This window comes from Biomphalaria glabrata, chromosome 1, assembly GCF_947242115.1.
Source record: "Biomphalaria glabrata chromosome 1, xgBioGlab47.1, whole genome shotgun sequence".
NCBI classification, from domain to species: domain Eukaryota; kingdom Metazoa; phylum Mollusca; class Gastropoda; family Planorbidae; genus Biomphalaria; species Biomphalaria glabrata.
In genome coordinates, this window is record NC_074711.1 from 66,155,752 (window position 1) to 66,171,814 (window position 16,063).

The 16,063-nt window shown below is 37.3% G+C and overlaps 1 protein-coding gene across 2 annotated transcripts; it reads left to right on the forward strand.

The window, feature by feature from the left end:
* The first annotated feature begins 11,345 nt into the window (after nt 1-11,345).
* Nucleotides 11,346-15,761, forward strand: LOC129922489 (uncharacterized). Of its 2 annotated transcripts, none has more exons than XR_008774491.1 (2): nt 11,346-14,854; nt 15,033-15,761. XR_008774491.1 is itself a non-coding variant. In XM_056008867.1 (2 exons), the coding sequence occupies exon 2, from the start codon at nt 12,671-12,673 to the stop codon at nt 14,213-14,215; it is 1,545 nt and encodes a 514-aa protein (XP_055864842.1). In that variant the 5' UTR covers nt 11,346-11,572; nt 11,751-12,670; the 3' UTR covers nt 14,216-14,855. The 2 variants fall into 2 exon arrangements, 1 of the variants encoding a protein (XP_055864842.1); XM_056008867.1 differs by lacking the exon at nt 15,033-15,761 and having other exon boundaries at nt 11,346-11,572; nt 11,751-14,855.
* Nucleotides 15,762-16,063: the final 302 nt, after the last annotated feature.

Consider the following 16,063-nt stretch of genomic DNA (forward strand, 5'->3'; position numbering starts at 1 on the left):
TATGGTTCATGTAGGCTGAGGTTCATGAAGACCGTGGTTCATGAAGGCTATAGTTCATGAAGGCTGTGGTTCACGAAGGCTACTGAAAAAGCCCGCAAACCATAAGTACAACAACAACAAGAAGAGTTCAGTTCAGGCTGCGCAGGGCCCAGGGCCCTTTGATATATGGACATACGTTCTCAAGTACGACAGCATTTCTTTGCTGTAGATGCAATGATGTCAAATTATGGCAACTTGTCATCAACGAAACCAGAATTTATTGTATCCTCGGTTTTAAGTTCCTCGTTAAGCTGCTCCCTTACTAGTATGGAATCACCCGTGGTTGGGACATGAAGTGAAGAATGTCTTCCATCACCAGCGGTTGGGACATGAAGTGAAGAATGTCTTCCATCACCAGCGGTTGGGACATGAAGTGAACAATGTCTTCCATCACCAGTGGTTGGGACATGAAGTGAACAATGTCTTCCAATCTTTGGTTTTATGGCATAGAATAGTTCGTAACAGACATATTAAACAGTAGTGAGGGGCGAGTTATTATTCAAATAATCCGATCAGATAAACTGGCTTCTAGTAAAGAAATTCTTTTAATTATATACAATTTTAATCTTTCTTCAGACCCCCTCCTTGGGGATACGCGGACCACAGTTGGAGAACCAACGTGTAGATCACCTTTTTCTGTGGCTGTAAAGCCCCATTCTGAAAATGCACTTCCGACCACATGTAACACAGATAAAGGTAGCAGCAGTCGCTTTGAAGTAGAGGAAACAACCCTATTTCATTTGGCACGTTTCTCTTACAGAGCCTAATTGTCTGTATTCATTTAGTGGCTTAGTTTTGCCTGTCTTAAGAATCGTTCATAATAAACCTACGTACATGTGTAATACATTTCAAAACTATTTATGTCTTAGTTATGTTTACTTTTTACTTTTTTACTTTATTTTTTGTTCGTTCCTATATTTAAACTCAACCAAGCCTTTTGAAACTCACTATTTGACTCGGTTAATATTCATTTCAAAAATAGTCAAGCTGCCAGTTCTTTTGTGATAGCTTTTTTTTTTCTCACTCCACAAAACAGTTTAACAGCGCCCACATTGATGTTTGACCTCATCGATATCAAGGCCTGGCGTCATGAGTGACAGTGCCAAGTCAAACTCGGCCCACAGGTAGCACTCGCCTGTGTCTGATATCCGCGTCAGGATTAGCCCCCATCTGATCGTGAGCAAGCGACTTCAACAAACATGACAGACGTGAGTCGTGTGATAAAGACAGATAACTGCTGATGGGTCAGTCTATTTATCAACGACACAGAGGGGAGAAAATCTGGGGTGGACGGGGGGGAGGGGGATATGAGCTCTTGTAAATCGCTCTTCTTGACAAGACTATGACACACCAGTCTAAATTAAGTTGGGTTAGTCTCAGTCGGGGGTTGATTCGATCTACTTCCACTATACAACAAAATCTTTCGTTAGAGAGAAAATAAAATTTATACCAAGACTAATTAATTATATTTATCTTTTTGTTTTTTTTAAAGGAAACCTCAGAATTTGCTCTATTCAATTTTAGCTTTATTATCATGGGAATCCTTGGGCCTTAAGCCTCTTTTTTTATTTACCTTAAGTTCTTTTTAATCTTTCAATTTTATGAAGATTATAAGGAAAAACACACAAAAAAACGCTTTTTAAACAATATTTGTATGTTTTATGATTGGTTTGCAAAAGAATGTTTTAGATTTTTCGGATGTTACTTCAGAGTTCAATATAATCTACTTCCCAGTCCAAACCTCCTGCAGGACGACGGAGGATTGCAGCGTGCAGGCTATGAGGCCAGGACCATCGACCTAACAACAGCCCAGCGCGCTTACCGCACGACCAGGCAGCCATCCTTGGTATGAGATTTGAAGTAACTACAGATACTATTTCCATTCCTTGTAATTTTGTAATGATCTCGTACTTGTTTAAAAATTATAGAAATTGATTAGACTATCTCTGTACACAACGTTGCTATAACAAAAGCAAGTTTGGATTACAATAACAATACTGTGCTCATTAGAACAAAGGGAAAGAGAATAGTAACAAAATAAAAAAAATAAAAATAAAAATAAAATAAAATACTTAAAAAAAGGATCAAGGGGAAGAACTCCATATTTACATCACACGTATCTCAAAATTTGAAAATTTATTTCCTTTTTTCAACAACAAACAAAATTAAAATAATTACAATTATTTCATTAACTCATTGGTTGTTGTTTTTTTTTTTGACTGATTCATGTTTCGTTACCAAACAGACAGACAGATAGAGTCAGTTGAAATAAGCTGTGTGAAATTAAGCAAAGAGTATGCAGAATACAAACAAACAAACAAACACAAATTACAAGTTTCTATCAAGATACTTATGGTATTTAAAAATTTAAATTTCCAGGTTCAGATTAAAATACTTTGATGTTTTAAAGAGCAAAAATTTTTGGTGCAATAATCTCCATTTCCCCTTTCCTCCCAAGGGTAAATGATACTTGAATGGTATATTCTGTATTTGGTAAACCTATTTAGATTCAAACATGTAGACATATTTGAATAATAAATTTATTAATTTAGTTGGGTAGTACTCACCTGCCAATTGACGCTACTAAGAGGAATGACACTGCAGTATTTTTACGTAGCCTTATTAACTCACTCTGTCTGTCTGTATGTCTGTCTGTCAGGTCTGGGTGGAGTTTACTCCACGTTATTTCTTCCACTTCCTAGTCTCAGATCAAGTTGAAACTTTGCACAATCAAATAGTAGTAATTATTTTTTTTGTTTCTTTTATAGAATATACTAATCTAAAAGGAGATAAGTATTGTTTAGAGAATTACGCCGTTTGCAAAAAATGTTAAATTATCAATAGACTATAAACCTTCTAAATTTATAAATACTTGAATAGCTCAGTTGCTAACACGCTGGTCTTCTATCATGGAAGCTCGAGACATCGAGTTCGAAGTTAGACTCGAACATTTAAAAAAAAAAGCTTTTGAAATGACAGCACGGAAACCTTCTCCCAATTCTCCAGCTCCACAATAGTGATTGGACCATAGTGAACTGAGAAATATATTTGCATGCAAGCTGCGGTAAACGGAAATACTTAATAAAAATATTTCCTATTGTAGAACCTTATTACTGCAAGTCTAGAGCTATTAAAAAGTAACCACACGATTGATTCAAAATAATGTATGCAATTTCACTCAATATAATTATGACTATTGAAAAAACGAAATCTTTAAAATGTTGTTTGTTGTAATGTATTGCTTTTTTATATATTCATATTTTAAAATCATTTGTCAAGCTAGAAATTTTCCAACTCAGCTGTGAATTTGTTTTGAACGTAATACATGTGTTACATAGTGCGACGTCTGGCCCACAGGGCTCGCACGGGAGTTCATGTTAAAGCTCACTTCGCAGCTTGTTAAAATCTTTTTTTTCCCCCGTCATTCAAAGCCTTATATTACTTGGTGCTATATTTAAACTACATTCAAAATGTGCCATAGACCTCCACAAATGCAGTCGCGTGTAATTTGATCAAGTTGTAACAGTGTAACTCGTAACGCTGTGTCCATACGTGTAACTGAGTCTGAACATTTTGTCTACATGTATATTAAATAACTCTCCACGGACCTTTTTTTCTATCGCCCTCGTGAACCCAGACGAAGATAAAACCAGAAGACTTGGGGGAATCCTCATGATATCTTTATACCCTGGAACATTGTTAAGGCAACGTGTTACGGGAAAGTCATAAATAAAAATGGAAGTGTGTTTGTATTGCGGCGGTCCTCATGTTACTTCAGCTCAGCTCCAGTCAGCTCTGAAAGCGGGCGGAGTTTACATCATAAATAGTTACACGACGAATTCGGATTTAAAAAGAGACTCGTAGAAGCCAGGAAGTGTTTTATAATGAAGAAAAAAAATTAAAATCTTTAAGATTGTGTAGTAAAAAAGCGATATTATAACTATAATTGAATTCTTTTACATTAAATTTAATTGAGTAAATAGTAATGAAAAATAACTAAGAAAACTGGTCAAAGCCAGTCAAAGGTCGTAAAGAGAGAGCTGGGGTTTGAGCTCGTTGTTATAGCGAGCAGGGCCACAAGACTTTCAACAGACTTATCCAAATAAAAGGACGATCTATCCCAGACATTAACTGCAGTGTCTTCTCTTCACATTTGCTTTGTTAGTCCCATCATCTACACACTGGACTGTTATTGTTATCTTGATTATCTTCATTACCTTTCCTTTTCCACCACACACCTCAGTGGTTGGCTAGATGTCCAAGTCACTGTATAATAAAATAAAAGAACTTCAATAACATGTTTCTACATTTGAAGGAAGCTTACATTATCCTTTGAAACAACAAAAGGTAGTCTAGGCCAGTTACAGAGGAAAGATCGTTGAAAAAAAAGGTGTAATAATGAAACAATTGGGAGAAAAGTTCTTTACAATTTCTCTTATAAGATTGAAAACTCTTCATGGGTTGACGCGCATTTCCAAACGCCTCTAACGATGTTCAATGAAATTTTAAAGCTTATGTATATCTTTGGGGAAAAAACATTACTAGCTAGGTAATTTATAATATAGTGAAAACTCTGGTTTGACCGTTATCACTTTTCAAAATATAACTATCCCAAAGTTCCATTGGGCTATTTTAAACCCGCACTCGACTCAGGTGTTTCTTTGCATTCAGTCGAAGTTGAAGAAATAAATAAACCTTGTCCATTTTGTTCTCACCGTTTTATGTAGAAATGAGCTGGACCCAAACAGAAGAACTAGTTTGTGTAAGTTCACTGTGTAGACTCCTTGCAGTCATGAAGAATTGAAAGAAAGAAATTAAATAAGAAATTACAGAGCACTGTGACATTCATAACTGGAAAAAAAAAAGCTGTCTTTTAATGTTACAACTTTTTTTTGTTTAAATAACAAAGTTATGCTGATGAAAAGAAAAAGGCGAGAGTCGACAAGGAAATAAATTTGTTTGCAGTTTTAACTGCGTAGGAAATCACTGTTAGTTGGAAGGAACAACATTATTTATTTTTTTTTTTTTAGTTTTGTTTCTTTAGTATTTTATGTCAATCCGTTTAATTTCAAATTACTTAGATTTAAGTACTGCTGCCCCTTAGGTAGCACTGTATGTTCCATCATCGAGAGAATTCGTGTTACTTTTGAGAACTTTCCATTGCTGTAGTCAGTGGGGTTTGAGAACCGTGATTTATAAAGAATGCTCAAGTGTTAAAGTCTAAGGAAGATTTTATACTCTGGGAACCGCCCTAGGAGTTTCATTTTATATAGATATATGTACATATATATTTTTTTTTGAAGGGGAGATAGTTAAACTGAAGACATTTGAATCTCAAGAGTAATTTAAGAGTGGACAACTCCTGCCTGGACGACCTATATGATCAAGGAAAGATAATCTTTAAACACGGCCATCAAATACAGTCAACCCGAATGAGATGTTAGCAGGGGTTACCGGGAGATGTAGGGGGTGGTACTCCTCAAGTTATACATCTGAATTCGAATGGGAGGGAACATTGTTATGCCAAGACAGTGGAGGAATCTCTCCCAGAAGACTGCAAGGCAGAGGTAAGCAAAGATAGTCTAGGACAACAAAACTAAAAGATGCGATAATAACTTATGACCGAAATGACAGGGTACGCTCCTTTGGTGGGGGCTATAAATAACGCTGTTCAAGAAATTTGAACTAAACTACCAACAGAACGAGGAAGGGGGGGGGAGGGAAGGTATAGAGAGGGAGGGCAAGAAGATCTTGAGATGAATCACGTGACTGATTTGCATAACCACATAAAGAATCGTAAACAAAAGTATTTTAAAAAGTCATAAATGAACTAAAGTTTTGACGCGCAGAGAATATATTTGTTTTTTGTTGTTGTTTGCTAATGTGTTATATATTTGCTTCTTTTAAATGTTTTTTTTTTAATATTTATTTAAAAAAAACTTTTTCTAAATGTAAACTATTTGGTCATTAAGTGAAAAGGCAAACATTTGGTAGTGAGATACGAATGTGTAATTACCCTGCTATAATAGGCCAATAAAATAGCTACAGCCAGTGCCAGCTTACGAGGTTTGCGGTGTCTTACGTTGTTGTATTGCAATAGCCTAATCCTTTAAACTTCATTTCATATTGCTATAGGTCTAAGCTTTACGAGAATTGCTGTCTACTTTTGTATTGAAATATGAAGACTTCAAAAAGTAGAACTTCGTGTTGCCGTGCGTGGGTGTCAGAAGGTAAGTGAGCCCCCCCCCCCTAAAGTCCCAAGATTATATAAAGTCTTTTTTCATAGCCAATTGTTTACTAGGGTGATGAGTAATATGTAAATGCAATATCACACATTTCAAACATATTAGTATAAATATCTCATATTTCATACATATTAATAGAAATATCATATATTTTATACTTATATCACATACATATATCACATATTTGATACATATTAGTAGAAATATCACATATTTCAAACATATAAGTAGAAAAATTACATATTTCATACATATAAGTAGGAATATCACACATTTCAGCATGTCAGTAAAGACATCAGATATTTTATACATATCACTAAGGACAGTGTAGACAAATAATGCATTAAAACCAGAAACAAAGTTGAAACAAGCAGACGATTTCAACAGACAGTCTGCCAAACATAAAGATCGCTCTAGTCGTGTCTTGTCCGATCAATAAATTAAATATTGGAAGAAATAAAATCCCCTGTCTTCCACCAGGATCGCTAAGCGGAAATGAAACACAAAACGAACTAAATTTGATCAACATTGTGGTCTCAGTAGTCCCACGAATACCTGGCCAACTTTCCGTGATGTAACCATTCGAGTTGCCTTAAGGCGGATTTTGACGTCGAAGTGAAGCCAAATAAATACGTTACTTAAAAAAATACAAATTGCAAAGGGATTTTGATGCTTCGCTGCATATTCGGAATGAAGCAGTTCAATGCTGTTGAAATGGCAAACAATCCATTGTTATAAACAGAAATCTAAATTTACGATTGAACAAAGCTAACTATGAAATATAACTAAGTCAACAATAATGAAGTCATTTCCTATAGGGAGAATATTTTGAAAAAGTATGTTAAAAACCTAAACTCCAGTTAAGTGTGACTTTGGTAACAAAACAAATTGTTTTGCGGACAATTTACTCATCAAAACAAAACAACTCAGAACTAAAAATGTGCCTTTGTTCAAGCGACAGGATGGCAGGGATGGAAAGCCATGTGTAAAAATGTTTAAATCGTCTTTCAAGCATAGTGAGGAGGAGGAGGAGGAGGAGAGAGGAGAGAGAGAGAGAGAGAGATGAGTAATAGTAATAAACAATAAAGAAAAGAAGGAGGGGGGACGGCGTTATGCTATTTTAATTAATGTAAATAAATAGAGAATTAAAAATGAAATTCAAAGTGCTTGAATGAGTAGATGATGAGAATTGACTCTCAAAACAACATGCAAGCTTACACAAATAAACCCAGAGACTGATTACTTGAAGTAAAACTGGGCTCTGGTTTCTAGTTACTAATAAATTTGAATGGCGATTGTTTAAAAATATTATTTTGATCTAAATAAGGTGAAAGAAAAGAAAAGGTTGATGTGGTGTTTTTTAAACCAAAATTTTTTTGTTTGGCTCTAATTCTCTTTAATGTTTTTTCCTTCCCTTGTTGTAGCACACTGAATTTGCCACCAAAAGGGGGCGGGCCACCGCTGACTCCCTGCGCTACGCCTCAGCAGCTGTCATAGCTGTCACAACAGTGCTGTCAGTTACAATGCCGTCACTAATCTAATTGTCAATCTCACCTGCTAATTGCCAGTCCTAAACTTTGTCAGATACAGAAATAGGGTAAAAAAGAAGATGCCTGAATGTATGCGTGTGTGTGCGTGTGTTTAGAGGGGTACATAGACCAACCTGAGGTAAGAGTTCCATCCCCTCTTTTCTCTGACTGGTGATTCTTTCTTTTTTTTTTTGGGGGGGGGGGGGGGTTAAATCTCGCGACGATATTTGAGATGCGCGTGCAATAATAGTATCTCGTTAGGACGTGTTCGTTAGCCCCCCCCCACCCACACACATTTGTGTGTGTGGTTACATGGGCGTTGCTTGTGTTTAAGTGAATGATAAATTGACTCATCTCTAGTTGTTTGTACTTTAATTTATGTCCATTTACGTGATAAGTCTACTTTAAGTAATAAAAAAAAGACCAATATTTGAAAGAAAAAATTTTTTTGCTACTGACATCGTTTTTTTTTCTTGCTCAAATAGAGAGAACGAACAGATGTTCTTTTTCAACGTGACAAGCAAAAGAAACGAACACAATTACAAAGTTTCAGAGGAAATAGACGGTGGCGTAGGAAACCCTCATTCTTTTCCACACACCCACGCACACAAATATTGACTACGATACGCCCATGACTATATCTGCTACTATCTTTAATACTGTTGTAGTAATTACGTTTTTAAAAGTAAAGTTCCTCTCTCAGACTATGCGGTCTATAGGTCAACTTTTTTATGTGGCCCACGGTTAACGAGGGTGTCATGTGACCAGCACAACGACCAATCGCCTTTACTTTTCTCCAACTGTTGTCTGGTACGCATTATAGCTGGGTGGATTCAGAGGGGCCCAAAACATCCCGAAATTAAAAATCCCAGTCTTCACAAGGATTCGAACCCAGGACACTCCGGTTTGGAAGCCACCACGCCAATCACCCTTTTATGAGGCTTGAAGTTAAGAGTTTGAGAAAATTTGTTTTTAAATGATACATTAAATAGATTACAAATGTGTGGACCAATCAAGTCTAGATCTACTGCCTACTTGTAAGACATGTTCATTCTGCTTGTTATCAACCTGTTCTTCCACGTCTGCAGCATATCCCAGACCACCTGCACTGGGCGTCACATCTTTTGTACCTCTAGGTTTTTACGCATCACTGCATCACCCCTACCTACTTTCCCCCTGCCAGGTTTTACAGAGGATGTCACATGTCCCTGTCATATGTCACCATCTCATTAACTCCCCCCCCCCCGCGCTATCGGGCTCAAATCACCCTACCCCCCTCTATCTTACAGTGCTACTTACAGAGTCTCCATCATAGAGGCATGGAATCAAAGTCACGTGACCAATGACATCACCGAAATGACTGTACGGTTCCAGAGCTTTCCCCCCTCCCCCAATCCAAATTACTGACCGTTAAAAAAAAATTATGGGACAGAATTCATTAAAAATTCATCCGCCCTATAGTGGGAAGGGGGGGGGGGTGAATAGCATGCAGTATCGCTGCCAGGGATCATTTCCCCATAGACATGGTCATCGACGTGCCCGCTTCATTAATAGCTGATAAGAAATGAACGTCCCACCTCCCCCCATCGTCGCGTTCATTTTTTTTTTGTTGAAAAGCCAGTCCTGACCGTAACATGGGCGAGTAATGGAGCAAATTAATCTACCGTAGCGGGACGAATATTTCCACCCAAGTTCCATTTTTTTTTCTTTTTCTGTTGTTTCTCTCCCCTTTTTTTTTCTCCATCCCTGCTGGAGCGAATCACAAGATGAGGGCTGACACACAAGTCCTGAGAAGTGCAGGCTGCCTCCTGGCTTTCTTACCCGTCACACTGTTAGCAATAAACACATACACATTTCTGGGGGGGGGGATAGAAAAAACACACACACGCATACTTAGACTAACACACATTAAAATTACGCTATCTTGATCAACAAAGTACTGAGTAATTGACTTTCACCAAAACCTTACGTTCAATTTCGAGAAGAGCTAGTTTCCGAGAAATGCCGCAAACAATGAGCAAGCTTGAGGAATCACGATTCATGAAAACACTCACATACACCACACAAACATCAGCATTCTAGTTGATTAAATGAAATCGTTTTTGAAAATGTTCACCTCCTAGTCTAATGTGACAGGAACCAATCGACTTGATTGTAACACAAACTTACATTTAACTTTTAGTTTCAAATGTCCTTTTAAACTTTTCCTCTTATTTTTAATTCCTTACCTTCTTATCTTATACATTTTAGACGTTCCTTCCAAAGAAGAGATAATTACATCCTAAGCGTATCCAATGGTTAAATAGAGACGTCAACTCTGCTAAGTTTTTGGTTTTCCGGGCTGATTCAGGCAACCCATTTCATGCTATAAAGGCGCTAGGTAATAGTTATTTGTAACATAAATTCGCTTTCAAAACCTTTGACTTCCAAAATTATTTTCTCAAAAATGAAAAGGATACTTAAATATTCAACAATTCCCACGACAATAGAGACAATCTCACAGAACAATACCTTTTTTTTTTTCGTTCGTAGTTATATTTCCTGCATTGTAAAAAAGAAAACAAAAAAAAAAATCCCCGAGATCACGTGATTCGATGACGTAAATAACAATGTCGCAGGTGGGGGGGGGGGGGATTGGCGTTGAAAATGAGTTCGCACATATGGCTACCTTTCGTCAGAGTCACTGACAGGTTTGCTAATTCCACGAGCTGTCCACAAAGATTGTCAATAAATAAATAATATCCAAAAGCCAGACGCGATGCCATGAGATGCTGTGACAAACAGGCTGCTTAGCGCTGTCTGAATCACGAACATAATTAATGCTATTGATTTGCCTCGCCCAACAGTTGTAGGTACTGATCGTGATCAATCTGAATTGCTTGCAATTATACAAGATATTTATAAGAGAACGATATATCAGTTGATTGGTGATAAAGTGCTAGTAATGTTGTTGAACTGTCTGGCTGTCAAGTGGGCATGTGATGAAAGTAGTATACCCAATAGTTTGTTTTTTCAATTATTTTTTTTTTAAATTAGATTAAATGTTGAATTGCAAACAAAACAAGAACAACTTTAAAAAAAAACAAGATTACAAAGAGAGTTTGTGTTACACAAACTCAGAGGCGGCCCCCGTCGAAGTCGGATCCCTGTCGGATCTGCATATTCGCAAATAATATTCAAGAGGTGATTTAATTTTGATGTAAAATGTTTTACACGTTTCGGATGTTCCTTCAGAGTTGAAGATAATTACTTCCTAGTCCAAACCTCCCGCAGGACGACGGGGGATGGGAGCGGGCAGGGTTTTTGAACCCTGGGCCATCCATAAATCTGAACGACAGTCCAGCGCGCAAACCGCACGACCAGGCAGCCATCCGATGGTCAAAAGTAATAATGTTTCAAAGATTCATTTGCCGTAAATTTAAATTTAAATTTAATAAAAAAATAGTAGATTAGTTTTAGTATATTAAAACATTACAATATTGATCAAAACGTTTGGAAATGAAAATCTACACTTTTTTTTTACACTTGTGAGCTTGCGCTCCCAGAGCTATATTTTTATATATTTTATTTTTATAGGCTAGTGCCAAACTTATTATTTCTACTTCCGCTTTTTGTGTATAAAAAGTGATGCCACGCTGTTTTAAAACAGTTCAGTGTACAGTTGACCAGTGGTCAGTACCATATCTGTCTGTGTGACAGCTGAATATCTTTGTGGTCTGTCGTCTAATTATATTTTTATTCCTGTACCTGGGACGGCCTGTAAGTGTAGAAATATTTTATATTTTTTTACTAGATCTATATTATGTGTAAAGTAGTTATTTTATTTTCTACTGGACTATTTGTCATAATAGTTGGCAACATGCTGTACGGAAGATGGCGGCGTCCATCAGTCCTAATAGAATATTTTATAATATAGTTTTGCATTTATGTTTTGCAGGCTATTATTACTGCTGTGTAACTGCTGTGTTACTGCTTTTAACTGCTGCTTTTAGCTGCTGAATATTACTGCTTATAGATCTAGCTGTTGTTTATAACTGCTGTTGTTAGATCTATTCTAATTCTAGGGAATCTAGGATCTAGTGTTATTTTGTTTCTTTATTATCGCCTTAGTAAACTTAGTTATATTTATAGTCTGTTTCTCAGTTCTGTTCTTAGTGAATAGTAAAGTACTGAGCCTAAGGATAAGATATTCTTGTTTTAGTGTTAGTGTTATGAGTGTAATAGTAGGATACTGTAGATCTAGACTAGTTTATTGTAGTGTGTTTATTGTAGATCTAGGTCTAGTGTTGTAGTTTTAGTGATTTAGTTAGATAGTTGTTTTGATCAGTTTGTGTCAGATAGTTGGTTTGGTTAGTTTGGTAGTATTTGTAGTGGTGTAGATTTAGAGGGTAGTTTATAGTAGTTAGTGTATATATTATATTTTATTATTATTTTATTCCATGTAAATAAAGTTTCATTTTGTTTATTTATACTAAACTAAAGTTTGTTATCTTGTTTCCATTTAGTTTAGTTTAGTATGTCTGGTTACTTAGGTGACTCTAGCCCCTTGGTCGTAGACTGAGGTGTCACAGATGAGCCCACCCAGTAGCGCAAACATCTGCCTACTGTTGGTAAATTTTAATGTTGAGCAGAAGAGAATAGGCCCTCCCACTCGCGCCTGCCTGACCTGCTCACATTTTTGGTGTCAGAAGTGGGATCTGTGCTTGAGTGACCAGACTTGTATTTTTTTTGGGATAGATTAGGTTTTTGTACGAGTTTAGGCAGTGATAGGAAGTAGTGATAGTGTATAGTTCAGTTTTTCTTTGGGCGTTTGTTAGAGAGGTTATTAGGCTTTAGTTTTGTTGAGTAGTTACGTAGATGAACAGCGAGGCAGCAGCAGCAGCAAGAATGCAGCCGTCTCAGACAGTTATCTTGGTGCCTAGGACAGAGATGAGTATCCGGCGCTTCCATGGTGATGGTCCTGCCAGGGAAATTGAAGAGTTCCTTCAAAATGTTGAGAGAGCTTGGAAGTCTCAACACATGGTGCATCCAGAGGAAAAATGTGACTTCCTCTTTGCACATCTAGGTGAGGCAGTGAAGGCCGAACTTAGGTGTCACCCTCAGACGACAAGGGCATGTCCAGATGCCCTTGTACAAGTTCTACGCTCCACTTATGGAGAAAGGCGGAGCATCAACTGCCTCATTGGGGAGCTGTTCCGAATAAGCCAGCACCAGTATGAGTCTGTCCGCGCATACTCACACCGTCTCCTTCAAGCATTTGAAGCACTCACAGACAGGCAGAGAGCTCTATCTGAAACTCCCTTCAGCAAGTCTATCCTGAGGGACCAGTTTGTAGAAAACCTCAGTGACAGGATCCTAAGGAGAGATCTGCGAGAGAGACTACTTGACAGGCCAGAAACTGAATTCCTGGCGTTAAGAGACATGGCCATCAGGCGGGCCCAGGATGAGGATGTCGCACCGCAAGTCAACGTCACATGCAGTGAGATAAAGATTGAAAGCCAGCTAGCTGCGCTCTCCAAGCAAGTGGAGGAGCTTGCAGCCCAGATTGTGCTCCTACAACTTTCGGGACCACAGAACTCTAACTGTCCCCACTGCAACCACCATCAACCTGACCACATTAGCGGCAAGGTGAGACAGATTGTCTCACAACCAAAGCGCACTCTTAACCATAAGAGGCCAACGATGAAGAACAGGAAATGCTACACATGTGGCAAACCTGGCCATCTTGCAAGAAATTGCAGGCTGCAGAACAGGTTCCAAGGTCAGCGAAAGAAGCCAATGAACCGGGATCACCAGCAACACCCTTCTAGAAGCAACTGCTCGAATTGTGGAAGCCGGGACCATTTCACCCGAGCTTGCCCTGATGTCACTGCAGCAGTGAATCACATTCAGGTTGCCTCAGTGGAACAACCACAGGCAGTACAACTGCAACCGGCCCCCAAGCCAACAGAATTGTCTGTTGAGGTGCCACAGAATCCTAGGCGATCCAACACTGCTCCTGATTCAATTGTTCGCAGAAACCAACCCGCAGTGGCAGAAATGATGTCGATTCATTCAGAAGTTGCCTCACCTGACACTTCCAGTAATCATGCAGAAGGATGTAGGGAAACAAATCCTTTCCTACAGTTTCATCCGGTCCAACCAGAATCCACCTTGCTTTCTCATGAGGTTCCTGAGTTGCAGAAGAAAAGGAACGACCTTCTGAACATTGGGTGCAGAGTTCTTGTCGAACAGAGAGTCAGAGGCCAGGGAAGAATGTTCATGCAGTATGAACCTTCGTGTTTTGTAATTACTGCAGTACCCAAGTATGCTTCTGGCTGGTACATGGTGGAGGCAGAAGACGGCAGTACTTACCGATATGTAAGAGAGGAGGAAATGAAGTTCGTTTCCTCACCATACTAGCACAATTCTTCATTTGTATATTTGTAATTTTTATTTAATATGTTGGTTGCATTCCTATGTATAAAGATGTATTAGTTTGTAGTAACTCTATGAGTACATGTTATCTACATGTGTATTTAAAAGCTTTTTTAAAGCTTAGTAGTTGCTGTACCTATTTGAGGATGTACAGAATCAAGAGTATTTTCTTGTGTTTTTAGCTGATGAAGTGTATATATTTTTTTGCTTTTGTCCTTGTAAAGCAATGTAATCTAAGTCATGTCATGGAGATGTATATTTTTGTGTGAAATAGATTTTAGTGTGTATTTTCTTTGATGGTAGAATATGTCAGCAGTATGTATGTAATGCATTTTAAGTAGTTTGTTAGTATTTTGTTTTGCGAGGACGCAAAAATTTAAGGCGGGATGAATGTGAGCTTGCGCTCCCAGAGCTATATTTTTATATATTTTATTTTTATAGGCTAGTGCCAAACTTATTATTTCTACTTCCGCTTTTTGTGTATAAAAAGTGATGCCACGCTGTTTTAAAACAGTTCAGTGTACAGTTGACCAGTGGTCAGTACCATATCTGTCTGTGTGACAGCTGAATATCTTTGTGGTCTGTCGTCTAATTATATTTTTATTCCTGTACCTGGGACGGCCTGTAAGTGTAGAAATATTTTATATTTTTTTACTAGATCTATATTATGTGTAAAGTAGTTATTTTATTTTCTACTGGACTATTTGTCATAATAGTTGGCAACATGCTGTACGGAAGATGGCGGCGTCCATCAGTCCTAATAGAATATTTTATAATATAGTTTTGCATTTATGTTTTGCAGGCTATTATTACTGCTGTGTAACTGCTGTGTTACTGCTTTTAACTGCTGCTTTTAGCTGCTGAATATTACTGCTTATAGATCTAGCTGTTGTTTATAACTGCTGTTGTTAGATCTATTCTAATTCTAGGGAATCTAGGATCTAGTGTTATTTTGTTTCTTTATTATCGCCTTAGTAAACTTAGTTATATTTATAGTCTGTTTCTCAGTTCTGTTCTTAGTGAATAGTAAAGTACTGAGCCTAAGGATAAGATATTCTTGTTTTAGTGTTAGTGTTATGAGTGTAATAGTAGGATACTGTAGATCTAGACTAGTTTATTGTAGTGTGTTTATTGTAGATCTAGGTCTAGTGTTGTAGTTTTAGTGATTTAGTTAGATAGTTGTTTTGATCAGTTTGTGTCAGATAGTTGGTTTGGTTAGTTTGGTAGTATTTGTAGTGGTGTAGATTTAGAGGGTAGTTTATAGTAGTTAGTGTATATATTATATTTTATTATTATTTTATTCCATGTAAATAAAGTTTCATTTTGTTTATTTATACTAAACTAAAGTTTGTTATCTTGTTTCCATTTAGTTTAGTTTAGTATGTCTGGTTACTTAGGTGACTCTAGCCCCTTGGTCGTAGACTGAGGTGTCACAGATGAGCCCACCCAGTAGCGCAAACATCTGCCTACTGTTGGTAAATTTTAATGTTGAGCAGAAGAGAATAGGCCCTCCCACTCGCGCCTGCCTGACCTGCTCACACACTTTAAGTTTAGAAATTGAAATTCTACATCTTAATCTAGTCTATTTTAGTCTAAACTAGATCTAGAAATTCTAGATCTAGACTCTAAAATAATTTTAATTAGAATATAAATCCAGATCTAGATATACTGTAATAAAAATCTAGATCTAGTTTAAAAAATCTAGATTAGATCAAAATCAAGATATCATTCCTTTTTTAAACGCGAGTCACATAACGAGGCTTAATAAACATTACTATACCGAGTTCTTTTTTCATTTCATTTGAAGAATTAATTCCATATAACGTCAGAGGG

Excerpts from the sequence above, each read along its gene's own strand:
- LOC129922489 (XM_056008867.1), top strand. The coding sequence starts at position 12,671 with ATGAACAGCGAGGCAGCAGCAGCAGCAAGAATGCAGCCGTCTCAGACA.